Below are 14,035 nucleotides of genomic sequence, written 5' to 3'. Positions count from 1 at the left end.
TTTTTTTCCCCCCCCCCCCCCCCCCCTTTGCCCGCAAAAGGGTCTCCTAATCGGACCCTGACCGCACGCGGAGAGTGCATCGAGTTCGTTCACGAAAGCACGATGAAATTTCTTCCGGAAATACACACGGAGCTGGCCGGCTGGCCGGTTTCTCGCTTCATTAACGAGCTGCGCGTGCGTGTTATCGGAAGGCTTGTTATTCAAATACGGCGATTAAATCAGTCGGGGCAGACGAGTGGACGCGCGGGCGATGCAATCGATAGCGAAGAATAACGAGTAAGTACACCGCACATGGGGAACATTGCGAATGATTGTAATTACCTGTAGCATCGCGCAAATAATCTACGACTTGGCTCCGCAGAGTCCTTTGTTCCGAAAATACTCCCGACGGATGATGGTTATTACGAAACGTTCAATCGAACGTGATGACATTGATGGTTTATGGTTCAAACATTACACGGCCTTTCTAAAAAGCTTTTATGGAACGTGAAATATTGATGACTAGAAAGCGAGAGGCTACAAAGGTCTTCCTATTCTCTTCGTATTCGCGCTTCACTTAATCGCGAAGTCTTATAGTCTATAAGAAACTACGGTTGTGCGTCAGCAGTTTGCGCGAATAGCGTCAGCCGCGCTATCAGCAATGATTTATATACTCTCTCTCTTTCTCCTCTCTCTCCTCTCTCTGTCTCTCTCTTTCTCCTCTCTCTCTCTCTCTCTTTCTCTCTTTCTCTCTCTCTCTCTCTCGTGTAATGTTGTCACATAAGAAGCACGAAGGGACGTGCACGACGTCGTCACTTCGAAAATAAATCCAACCATGAAACACGTCTTACACGGGTCGAAAATAGATGCACGATATATTAAGTATGACCTAGGATAGACTAACGTAGGTCACGGTATCTAAAGACATACCGTGAGAACTATAGACGTATAAAAATTCCGCGAAGAACGCAGCACAATGATCCGAGCCCAGAGCCGAATAATTCACCGAGCATTAATCTCCCGAGAGCTACGTCGGCGTATCGAGAGAGGTAATAATAATGTGCTTTCATCTAATAAATTTTCGTTCAGCAAAAAGTGCCTCTTCTCTTTGCTATTGTACTTCTATTTCTCCCGTAAGATCTCACATCATTCTCGGGAGTATTAAGTTGATGTGAAAGATTCATCGTGTTCGTCAAGTAAAATACAAGACAGAATTATATACTCAATTTCGGAGGATTTATACTTTTCATCAGTGGAATAAGCAACATTGACTCGGTATTTTTTTTTTTAGACATTCAACAACGAAGACTATATTTTTCTTTTAGTACTTAAACTTCCTACAAGAATTTAACAAAAAAATCTTTTGCATCAAGTTAATATTATGCATCGCGACAAAGACGAGTCGGCAAGTTAGATTCGCATTTTATTATTATCATTTTTCAAAATATCTTTATCAAGTATTACACACAGAAGAATGCATTCCGCACTCAAGTAAATGTTATTTATTTTAAGTATTTTGCAAGTTTATATATCTGCAGATCTCTATCATAAGTTCATCACAGGCATCAAATTTATTCAAAATACAATCCTTCTAAATCCTAATAAGTTTAGCAATTAAATCAAGAATAACAAATTAAGAAAAAAATTTTATTACTGCATAGAGTCGAGTCAACCTTTTCTTCGATAAAATTTTATAATATTCTTGTAAAGAGAGAGAGAGAGAGAGAAAAATTTCTTTTTGTCAGTATATACAATGAGAGATGAGCTTATATAAAATGATAAATATATTTTAAGATTATTATCGAGAAAATATATCTTCATTAAAGATAACCAATACTTGAAAGAAGGAAATTATTACAAAATAATCCTTTCCTCAGCAGTAGAATGATATTTTTCTGTGCGTAATGACAAATGTACAGTGCAGAAATCTACTTTCTGAGACATATTATTAGGGTGTACATAAATTGCAATTAACGCGTTGGCACCCGAGAGACAGAAGACTCTGGTCGATCAGGCATTAATACGGATAAAAGCACATTTCCGCACGATATTACGTGCCGCACTCGATATTCCCGGTGCGTAACATGATCGCTTTTGGCAATGATACGAATGGAGAGAAACGACACAAGTGAAGAGAAACGATAGAAAGAGGCTTACCAGAGTGGGTGGACCTTCCGGTGGAGGGTAGCGTAGCAGCCGATTGCGGCACCCTGGCCGTCTGATCCTCGCTGCTGGGCCCGCTGCTGGTCGCACTTATCGGGCTCTCCGCGCCTCTGGGCACGTTGTTTCCGTCGGCTATAGCCCCGACGCTCGTTACGGCGCGCGACGTTACCGGGCTCGGGCTCGGCGAGAATAACGAGTGAGGCGTCGAGTACACTTGGGCGGACTTGAGGTCAATCGGCGCTACCCACATCTCCTCCAAAGGCACGCGACCCTGCGACTCCACCAGACCGGGTGTGCTCTGACACCTGCTCATGACTGGAAAGTCGAATGTACCTTAAAGTGACTTTATAGCCTGATATTCAATGATGATAGGGGAATGATACGAGATAGCAGATCCGCGGAAATGATGAAAATGTACGCCGCGAGAGTGCTAAGAGAGAATGATTGTCTCACCCCTGCAGCGTGGCAAATCGTGACGCACAACTTGGTTCCGGAATTCTTTCCAGGGAGACCAGGGTTATATGGCCCCAGATGAACATATTGCTCATGTGCTTTTTTTAATATTTACGTTGAGAAAAATAGTGGTTACAAAATCGCGAAATGGTCTCTTTAGAACAAAAATACTTTTCCCTGAATTTCATTAAAATTGGAATAATTACAGTTAAGAAAGCAAATTTTCGAGCCTCTCGAAATTTTCTATTAATATCCCCCATCGTGACTGAATAAAAATAAGCGACGTTCTCTATCTAGTTAGATAACTATAACTATAGATAGTTTACTAATTAGAATGAAATTTCTCGGAAGTATGTGATATACTGATTCTGGTAATAAATGTAATTTTTATAAAATAATTGAAATAGAGCATATAGCTGGAAAGTTGGCCCATGATTAAAGGTCGGCAGTAAGGCTGTGGAGATCTCTCGCGGAGACTTTGGAACTACTAATCAAGATATTTTATACGTAGCCTTCTTACCCTGCACTACTGGACAACTAAACTCGGTAAAGGGCAAGATTACTATGCTGCTGCATGTTCGTATTTTGGTTATTACAAAATAAAATATATGGTTAACAGAATCATAGGGATATAATACATAGAAGAAGGTTGCCTCTATTATGTTTATATAATCACTTATAATAATTAGTTACTTGAGAAGTAACTTCGAAATTCTAAAATATAGGGCATCTAGATCTTCCCCGTTTATTTGCAAGGGGTAGAAGTTGTTAACGTCGTTTTGCGCGTGGTCGTTTATTTGAAAAAGAAGCTCTACGACGACGACGACGGAGAAACGCGAGGAAAGACAAGCAGAGAAAGGAAGAGAGAGGATAGAAGTAGACCCACGATATCGCCGTCGCTTTTTCATCCCCCTCGAAAACGAAACCGGAAACTCGCGCGAAAAGCTCAACCGCAGTCGCGCCGGAATTTTCGGAACGCGCCAGAGAGCGACGAGGGTGGTTGGCTGGCCATTTATTTAGGGTATCGCTCATTCGCGATGCGAGTTATCGCCCGTGCATCGGCGACGTGTTTGCGCGCCCCGTGCCTGAAACGACCCGTACGTGCTCTCGAATTTCCGCTTTTGGCCGCGCTGACATTTAACCGACGTCGACAGTATATTCGACGGCATCAATAGTACGGCTAGTTTCGCTTTGACGCGGATCCTTCGATACTGCCGTGAGAGAAATGTTTGATCCTTCGGCTCGTTACACGCGCTCTCCACCGTCTCGTCTCGCGACGCTGTTTGTGCCTGGCCGTGAAGACGCGTTTGGCCATTAAGGTATTCTGCGATCGTGTTACGTTTTAGCCCGTTTACTCGAGTGGAATCGACCGGGGCGTCGGAGAGCGCAATGCAAAATGATAAATCGCGCCCGAACGACGAATTTGCGGTGAAGCTTGCGACGTACACAGTGGGCTGCAAAATGATTGCAGATTACAATGAAGCTGGGACCTCACTAAACTGTTAAAATTGAGAGTCATCGTTTTGACTAGTTTGCTCAATAATTATATTTTTTATTCATTTTATTATTATTATTATCAACTTATTATTAGTATTGTTATAATTTATTATTATTTAGTGTTCTAATTATATTATTGTTGTTTAAGTCTGTTAACAATGACTCTGAATTTTGATAGTTGCTCCCATTGCACTTCATTTTAAAACTTTTTGCAATTTACTATACACACGTATACTCAGTTACTAAACGGTGGCCATGCATTTTTCCGAATAAAGTTGTAGTTTTTCTGGTCGTCACAAATTAAGAGACACTGCTGACGCGTTCGCGCTATAATCAGTTATGACAGAAGTCAAAGTGACATTATAGAGTATAAAAATAATTTTCAAGCGCCGCGGTCGCCGGGAGCGCTGCACGATCTCATTCGAAAAAATGTGTGGCCATCGTTTAATAATCAAGAGTATATATGGTGAATTGACAGAGTGATTTAACCGTAAATCAGTAATATATATATAATATGTTTATTTATAGTCAACTGAGATCTAATAATGCGGTAACCATGCAACATTAGCCAGCGGTTAGCATATAACGATAGATAGATAGATAGATAGAAGGAAAAAGAAAGAGAGAGAGAGAGAGAGAGAGAGAGAGAGAGAGAGAGAGAGAGATCACAATGTGGGAAGTGTAGACTCAGGTCAGTTAAATTCATCCTTGTAATTAAAGTGACCTTTAAATACCACGACATTACGCAAGATACCACGCTGATCAAAACGCTAATACGCGGCGGTGAGACGCAACGAGGACGAAGCCAAAAGAAAGATAGACGCGAGTGTTATTTTCATAACACGTCGCTTGTGCGAGTGTTCGTAGTTACTTAAATTAGAAATCCGAGTATAAGCTACGCTCACGCGAACGTGTTGCAACTTTTTGTGGACGGTCTCTACTTGGAGCGATCCGATATACTTTTTCCGTTCGCTCGACGCGATCGCGGCGAAAGAGCGCGTACTTTCGAACTGGCAACGCGCGCGCGCGCTAATAGACTCCCGTTTTTTTTTTTCGTTTTCGTGTTAATTAGAGTATGTGGTGCCGATATCGACGCCCGAGATCAATACTCGGCGTCGTATGTACGCGCGATTTCCACCTCCCCCCCCCCCTCCTCTCTCCTGCCCCCTATAACTCACCGCAGCGTAACTCGCATTACGCATTACACTTATTACCGCGCGACCTAATTTCCCATACGTCATATCTCGCCAGCGAAAAGTATGTTGGCTGTGCGCGAGCGGCGGGCGTCGAGTAAATGTCCATCGTGCCGAAGCAGATGAATGGCTCGAGAAGTGTACAAACGAAATAAGTTTCCGCGGCATACTCGCGTGTAAGCGGATTATCGAGAAAAACTCCTCTCGAAAGAAGCGACGACGTTCCTCAAGGAAATGGCTGAGCCATTGAATAATACGGCGCTTCTATTCAGCGGCGTCTTTATAGCTTCTACGATCCAGCGCGTCGAGATTATATATCGGAAGCCTCTTTTCGTTGGATCAATTAAAAAAAAAAAAGAGAGAAGAAGGGGTAAGGAAGAGACAAAGAAAAGAACGAACGAGAAGGAATAAACGGGGGGAAAATCCCTTTTCCGCGCGCGCGCGCACGTGGAGAAATAACGTTTAAAATTGTCGATCCTCGAATTTCCCGGGCGGGAATAATTTCGACACTTCAACATATTAATCACTTTTTTATCTCTCTCTCTCTCTCTCTCTCTCCTCGTTTAACTCTTTTTTATACTCCCACATTTTTTCCACACGCGGGAAATAGTCTCTCCCTCTAACTTCTCGTTGCGAGTGTTCTCGGTTAGACATTTTCTTCTATTTTCCTTGGTTTGTCTTCTGGTATTTGTGGACGGAAGGGCGCATTTAGCGGTGCCGGGACACCGCGTATGTATTCGCACGGGATATTTTTCGCCGGGGAATGGCCAGAGGGGGAGTCGTCGACCCTCGGACACACGCTGACCCACCGGCCAGCGTGACCAGAGTCAGTTCGCCCTATATCGCCGGTGTATTCCGGCTATCGTTTCCGCCTGTTTCGGACCTCAATGAGACGCCAGGAAGCGAAGAATCGCTGGGAACTCCCGCGGCCATTCATCTCCATCAACGATGGTGTCGGATTCCGCTGCTGAAAGAACACCGTCGCGTCGCCGCGACTCGCGTCTTCATTCTTCGCGCTCTTACGTAACCGCGCGAAATTAGGTCGCGAAAACATTTTGCGCGGACGAGCGAATCTCAAGACGGCGTTGTCCGCATTCGTCGTCGCGGCCGTGCATTCGGCGTCCAACGCAACCGTCTCCCGTCATTTCGCATACGTAAATCTCGCATTTTTTTCCTTTAAGACGCACAATGCACACAATTATGTCGATTCATTCTGGGTCTTCCCTCAATTTTTTTTTTTGTAGCGGCAATATAATGTCGATATAATACTATCGATCCATCATAGATAGAGCTATAGTTTTCGCTCCGACCAGTGAAACAATTTTCCCCCTGAAGAAACTGATATGGCGATTGTGTACAGAGTGCGGGTCGCATTCTCGACGCGTATTCGAGCGCTAAGTACGCTTTTTTGATTCTCAAGCTAAACAACCTTATACGGTACAAGATAAAATGGAACTTGAAATAAAAAGGGTGTACTTAGTGTCCAAAAATGTGTCAAAAGTCAAGAATACAGAGTCGTTGAATCGTGTAACATTTCTCACGAAAAAAGTAAGTAATTTTATCTTCTCAATTTTTTATCGATGACATCTTAACTCTTTCGTGTAGTGTCAGTAAATATATGTACTGGTTACGAAAAAAAATCATAACTTTAAAACAAATAGTCCGATTGACTTCTATCTTAGCTTGTTTCAAAGAGAAAGGTTAAGCCTACATGTAAAAAAATTAGTATACTTTTAAATTTAATATTTCTGATAAAATATAATTATTTAAATTTTCCAAAAAATTCAACTTTTGGCTAGCATACTGATAACGCTTCCTCAGACGTTTCTCCGTTTCGCTCAATTAATTCATAGAAGAGAAGATCAAGTTCTGTTAACAAATAGACTGTTGTCTATATTCATAGAAGAGAGGATCAAGTTCTGTTAATAAATAGACTGTTGTCTATATGAAAGTTATATAACTACATAACTACATATCGACAACCATCAATCGACAATAGCATGTACGGAATAGTAAATTTTGATCTGTAGTGGAAAATGAATATATTCAAAAGTTCCTTGTAATCTCTAAGATCTATTATCTTAAATTTAAATTTTTACTTAAAGTTTACTTAAATTTTACTGGTCCGTATACTATGTCCGGTATACTCTGTCTATCTGAATTTATCGTGGATTTAATAATTTCGACGCAATACATGATTTCTCAGACCGAGTTTTGTAATAACTTTAGATCAGCGATTTCGAAAATTCTATATAAGCAAGTAACATTCAAATTTGTCTAAATTTTTTCTTTTACTTGCGCCATATTAGATTCGCTATTTTAAATTTTGCTAGTTTAATTTTAGATTTATAATCAACGACTTCGAAAACTCTTAGAAGAATATTAATTTTACTTGTAATCGTAATAGATTCTCTGGGCCACGAAAGGGTTAAAGTGCAAGATTAAAGCTTTTATGGTCGCTGTGACGGTTATAAGATTTATTAAATTCTGTAGCTGGGGTACAGGTGCACAAACATAAATCCGTAATTAAATACAGGATATTGCATCAATATACAGGTATATATGTTTGCAAAACGGTTTGCACTCATTTTTTCTAATAAAAATGTGAAAAGCACTCATTTTTTTCCAATAAAAATCTGCAAATCGTTTTGTAAACAAGTTACACCGTCAACCTCTATTGATTCTATGTCCGTGAACTTGCTAACGAAGCGAGTAAGCCAATCCGTTATACTGACCTGTATGTTAAAATAACGTCCTGTAAATAATCAACGTGCGCATTCAGAAAATCGTACTCCTCTTAACAGTCAATTTCATTTGAACCGCAAAATTCATCAGGGCCGTCTTTTCTAAGACTACTTTACGAAGAACAACATTTTACTTGAACGAGATCGACGCTTGGGTCTTGAAGGGTTAGGAAAACAAGACATACATGAGAGAGAGTGCAAAGATGTCTGACAAAAGTGTCACTTGCGATTTTCGCATTTCGCAGCTTCGAGATGTTAGAAATACAAGAGTTACGTTTAAAATAAATCCGACAGTACGCTATATCGTGTGTCACGGTCTCCGCCGGGGGGAACTTATTACGAGTGATAATAAAGCGCGATATTCTGCCCCGCGATGTCGCATTTTATTATTGCACTAAAATCCCTCGCTTTATGGCGGCCAGGTTCGACGAGAGGAGCGACCTGCTCTTACCGGGGCTCACATTTTGCGTTTCACCGGAGGGCTCCACACCGTCTGTCCCTTTGAAATACGTCTTTCCAGCGAGTGACCGAAGTTCAACGACCGAAGATCTTCGGAGGTATTAACGTGGGAATATTGACGATCTCTCTGGTATAGCACGGCTACGGTAACTGAAAGAGCCCGACGAGACGAAGACGCGGTTTCGTTGCCGCGCCTCCTTCAAAAGATTTTCACCAGCGCGCGCCAGCAATAGCGTTCGCCAGGCATGGCGAAGTGAGAGACCGGAGGGGGAAGAGATAGTCGAGGAGTTTAATTAATTAATCCGGAACTACGGCGCGGGCAAAGCAGCCATCCCCGTGTTCTCCTTGCGGTGCGAGGTGGCAAAGTTCGTCGTGTTACGCACGAAACTTTCGAAGAACATGGTATCGTCATGGAACCACGGCAACACATAATATAGTCGCTTATCCCTCGCAGCTTCGAATTTCCGCCCGCGAGGAAGAAGAATTCAAATCACTCCCCGAAGACGCGTTTGGACCGCTCGAAAAATAAAAGGAAATTCACAAGTGGCAGTTCGCGAAGGCTCAGTTCGAGTTGTCGTATTCGCCAAGCTGATTTTGCATTCGGGCTATCTTCGAGCAACGCCGAGGAAACGAAGTGTACTTGATTTCCGAGCCGTTTTATTCGCACCATCTCGGCACAGGTAGTCAACATTACGGATAAATCTCGACTCCAATAAAAGGAATTCCAGCAGATGCGGACGACAAAAGGTCAAGGAGTGTTTGTATTAGTCCTCGACATCGCGCGACTACATTTGCATTTTCTTCTGGTAAATGTGTTTAGATCCTTCGCAAAAAAGAAGAGAGCAAATTCACAAATGGCATTTCGCGACGACTCACACAATTCAAATTGTGGAATTCGCTACAATGATTTTGCACTCGGAATTTTTAAGAAACGCCGAGGAAACGAAGTGTACTTGATCTTCGAGTTGTTTTAATCGCATCACATCCGTGTTGGGAGTCAACGTTACGGATAAATCTCGACCCCAATAAGAGGAATCCCAGCAGGTGCGAACGACAAAGAATCAAGATTTGTTTGTATTAACGCTCGACAATGTTTGCATTTTCCGTTAATACGACTTTTTTTTCGATACGATAGTAACGTTTGTATTACAGAGACTTTTCGCGGAAATTTTCGAGACCCGACTTTTCATGCGCCCAATTCACTTGCATTATGCTCGTTCGTTACGCTAGTGAAATAGACGAGTGAGGATTACGCAGAGAAGAGGACGAAGGCAGCGCGACCGTTTTTTTTCTTTCCAGCAAAAATTGAGGTCGAGAAGAATGTTTTGAGCGACGGTTTTTCCTAAATAAAAGGCAAGCGGCGAGAGTGAGTGAGTGAATATGAGAGTATGTGTGTGAGAGAGAGAGAGATTTTGATAGCATACGGCCTCCGAGGCAGTCGACTGTATACATGTTCTTTTTTAGACGTGTGCGCGTATTATACCGCAGTAGTCGCATAACTACAGAAATATAAAGAGATACAAAGAAAAACTATTGTTTCATTAATCCCTACTTGTTTACAAATATTATATTACACACACATATTATAGTAACAAATAGTTTAGACACAATGAAGTAGGAAGCTCATCGAACTGTTAAAATTGAGAGTCATTATTATGTGTGTGTATGTGTGACGATCTTGCTCGGTAATTTTACTATTAATTATTATCAATATTATCATTTATTATTATTTCGTGCTCTTAATTATACTAGTTAATTATATTATATACATAATTACATAATTACATATATTAATAAATATATTAATCATAATATATCAATTAATTATATTCGATAATAACTAAATTTTGACAGTTTGATATGCTCCCAACTTTATTACGTTTACACCGTTTTGCAACTCGCTGTACTGCGTTACTTTTATATAATAATCATATAATAAAATTAATGGGATCGTGAAAAATGGGAAAATTCATACACATCGGATATGTTAACAGAGCGTGAACAGAGACTCGCATCGCGTGAAGATTTCGGTAAAAATTGATCGAAGAACAAGAAACTCGAGCGTATCAAATTAAAATTTCACTCTCTTTTACTGAAAGGCAGAAATATTACTTGAAAGATGAGTTTTCGGTAAAGATTCACCGGTTGCCGATAAAGCGACTGGAAAACAGCCTAGTTACGATTATTATTGGGCTGCATTGAAGTGCGAGACGAGGTAACGAGCTCCGAGGGCGGTGCTTACGACCCTGTAGGTGTCAAATTTACGGTTCGTCCCTCCAAGAACATCACGCGACGACGCGACACGGCGTATCCGCCTCGGAGACGTATTTAATAACTATCATTATGCCCGAAACTCTAGTCGAGCATTTCCGCATTGGTTAATTCGTTAATGTGTCGCGGCTGCCACGAACATATCTCGATGGAGTTGCGTCCTTGGTATCGGTTCGAACTTGCTCGGGATGGCATCCGCGAGTCCCGAAGAACTTACCTTGCCGAGGGCGCGTAAACTTGCGCATCTAGCTATTTTAACAACGGAGGAACGTTTCAGGCATCGTAACGAGGAAAGTTTCAGGCATCCGCGGCACATCGGCTGCGCGCCAACGCGACCGCGAAATTCGACCCGTTTACAGTCGAATTCGAGCTTGTCTCGCGCGTCCGCACTACGCGCGCGCGCGTACGAGTAAGTAGATTGAAAAGGAGTTCCGAGGGCGTATTTCCGCCCTGATATGTCCCTGACGGATGCATCGTAATCCGCACGGATGAGCCTCGAGTCATTCGCGTCAAACATGTCTGAGAAAAGCGTGAGGAAAGCAGACGGGGGAATCGTAAAACGACGCTACTGCTTTCAAATGTCGATATTTCAAGAGCAACAACTTATACCCGACTCCTTCTATCTGTCGTTGTTACGATATTATTGATTAAAATGAAATAATATTGTAACCGACTAATTCGAAGTCCTACAGAAACTAAAAATTTCAAAAATTAACACATTTCGCGATTTACCTTCTCTGATAACATTGGGTCATTATTTTGTCCCATGACACTAAATAGTTATTTTCTGACGTTTTTTGGTCGCTAAACACGAATCCTACCGTAATTTTTTTCAAAATTGTGACGTGATAGTCAAATTTGAACAACGGATTCGTGTTTAGTGACCAAAAACACGTCGGAAATAACTATTCATAGGGCAAAAGAAAGATAAAAAAGGTAATTAATCGTTCCTAGATGAAGAACTAGTGAACTGATTTCGAGTTATCTTCACGAGATTTTTCGTAAGTATACAATTTTTACGAAAAATGTTTCAACTGCTCACTTCACTTGAACAAATGATAAAAAATGGGTATTTGTAACGTGGAAATCATGAATCCGAAAATAAGATAATGTAACGTTTTTTGAAACTTTCGCGCCTTCACATTCTCGGCAGTGTTCCTCAAGTGAGTGACCTCGAGAAGCAGGAAGTAGTAGACATCGATTCACTCCCGATCCGTTGAAAAGAAATATGACATAAATACTGCGTTTGTATATATTTGATGCGTGCAAAGCGGCAAAGCGAGAGGAGGTAGAGCAGACTCGACTCACCTTTCTCCAGAGGAGTTCTCTTGTACTTCTCCAGCCTCTTGACTGCGATGGCTTCCAGGCGTACTCTGGCAGCTGGGTACTCCTTGAGCACGTCCCACATGTCCTTCTTGCTGAGCACGAACAGGTCCGAGTAGCCGACCGAGCGCACGCTGGCTGTTCGCCGGTTACCTGCGTCGATGTAGCCATTTATTGGTTATCGGGATGCATCAAGCTTTCTTATGTAACCGCACGTGATCGACTTGTCGATCGTACTATTTACGGCAGTCTCGCTCACGTCTCGCGCATCGATGCCGATGCACGTGGTTCCGGTTACACGCACACACGCACGCATGAGCATAAAAGCACGCAAGCTCCACGTCGCGTAGGGAAAAAAGATATCCTCCACCATAGAAGGACGAGGGCATACTAGGTGGCGGCGGGACGCCATGCGTTCGAGATCTGCGTATCTTTTCGTTCCAGAGGGAGAAAAGATATCGAGAGCGCGGTTCTGCTAGGCCGGGACTCGAACCCGGGTCTTGCCGGGCGAATGCTCTAAACCACTGAGCTACCTGACGTTCCACGCTCACGACACTCTCCTCTCCCCAGATAACGCTCAGAGATGTCGTTCGGAAGCGACATCTCTGGCGCGATCCCGAGCGCACGGCGACTACAGAGAGAAACAATGTTACTGTACCAAATGGTACAGCTGTCAGTCTCTCAAAGTCAAAGGTTGCTATCCTTTTTGCTATCCTCAAGTCAGAGTTAAGGCTCAGAGTAGGGGCCATCTACAATGGAAAATCGTACGCCGTAACAGTAAGAAATTAACCAATTATACTGGATTTTTAGAAGAATAATTGATTGATTGTGATTGGTTAATTTCTTACTGCTGCAGCGTACGATTCTCCATTGTAGATGGCCCTTTATAGAGAAACTTAAACAGTAAGACATAAGCAAGTTGACGATTCACCTCAACCAGTCGACGATTCATCTTATGGTCCAAGAACTAGCGACTATGATTTATCAATTTGCTTACGTTTTACTTAAGCTGCTTAAGTCTTTCTGTGTGTCACGGTCCTTAAAACCCGGACATATAAAAAAACCCAAGCAGTAAGAAGCTTTACTTTTCTTATTTAAGCAGTAAGAAGATTGACAATCACAATCGATTATTTCTCGATCGTAAGGAGAATCGTCCGCTGTGATTGTTAATTTTCTTACTGCTTAAGTTTTACTGTCTCAGTGTTTTCTGTGTGTCTCCGAGTATAGCCTGAGTTCATAACCTCGCTTTAAGCTTTAAGCCGTAAGTAACTGACAAATCAAAGTTGATTATTTTTGAAACGTAAGAAAAATAATAGACTGTGGTTGGTCAATGTACTTACGGTTTATGACTTAAAGCAAGATTGTAAACCCACCCTTAGAACTCGAACATACAAAAAAATCAGACAGTAAGATTTAAGCAGTAAAAAAATTGACTAATCATAAACAATTATTCTTCGACCGTAAGAAGAATCATTAACTGTGATTAGTTTTCTTTCTGCTTAAGTCTTATTGTTTCAGTATATCTCCAGCAGTAAGACTTCAGCAGTAAGAAAATTGATTAATCATGATCGATTATTCTTTGACCGTAAGACTTGTTTTACGTCGTTTGTTGGAGTCGGATGTCGCAATCGATGATCCAATGAGAGAGTTTATTTTCCGTAGGTGAGTTCTCATTGGACCATCGATTGCATTCCGACATGTAACTCCGACAAACGACGTACGGTAGAACCGGCCTAAGGAGAATCGTCGATTGTGATTGGTCAATTTTCTTACTGCTTAGGTTTTATAGCTTCAGTTCTTTTGCGTCTCCAGCCTTAGGATCATCATCCGCCATTTAACTTGAGAGAAATACCGATGAAAAATTAACAAACGGATATTTTCGATCAAAATAATTTTGATGAATTTTTATATCCGATCACGATATTCGATTAAATTTAGTCTAATACTTTCGAT

The 14,035-nt window shown here is 41.8% G+C and overlaps 1 protein-coding gene across 1 annotated transcript in view; it reads right to left on the bottom strand.

The window, feature by feature from the left end:
• Positions 1 to 14,035, bottom strand: part of LOC116843969 — a 269,149-nt gene that overhangs the window by 8,204 nt on the left and 246,910 nt on the right. Inside the window, exon 13 of the mRNA XM_032814975.1 lies at positions 2,137 to 2,457. Coding sequence (XP_032670866.1) covers positions 2,137 to 2,457 — 321 coding nt within the window. The remainder of the gene's footprint in view (positions 1 to 2,136; positions 2,458 to 14,035) is intronic.

This window comes from Odontomachus brunneus, unplaced genomic scaffold (genome assembly GCF_010583005.1).
Source record: "Odontomachus brunneus isolate Ranch 3 - 2012 unplaced genomic scaffold, Obru_v1 Obru_scaffold_037, whole genome shotgun sequence".
Lineage (NCBI taxonomy): Eukaryota > Metazoa > Arthropoda > Insecta > Hymenoptera > Formicidae > Odontomachus > Odontomachus brunneus.
Note: the sequence above shows the minus strand (reverse complement) of the source record. Positions and strands in the feature narration are given on the sequence as shown.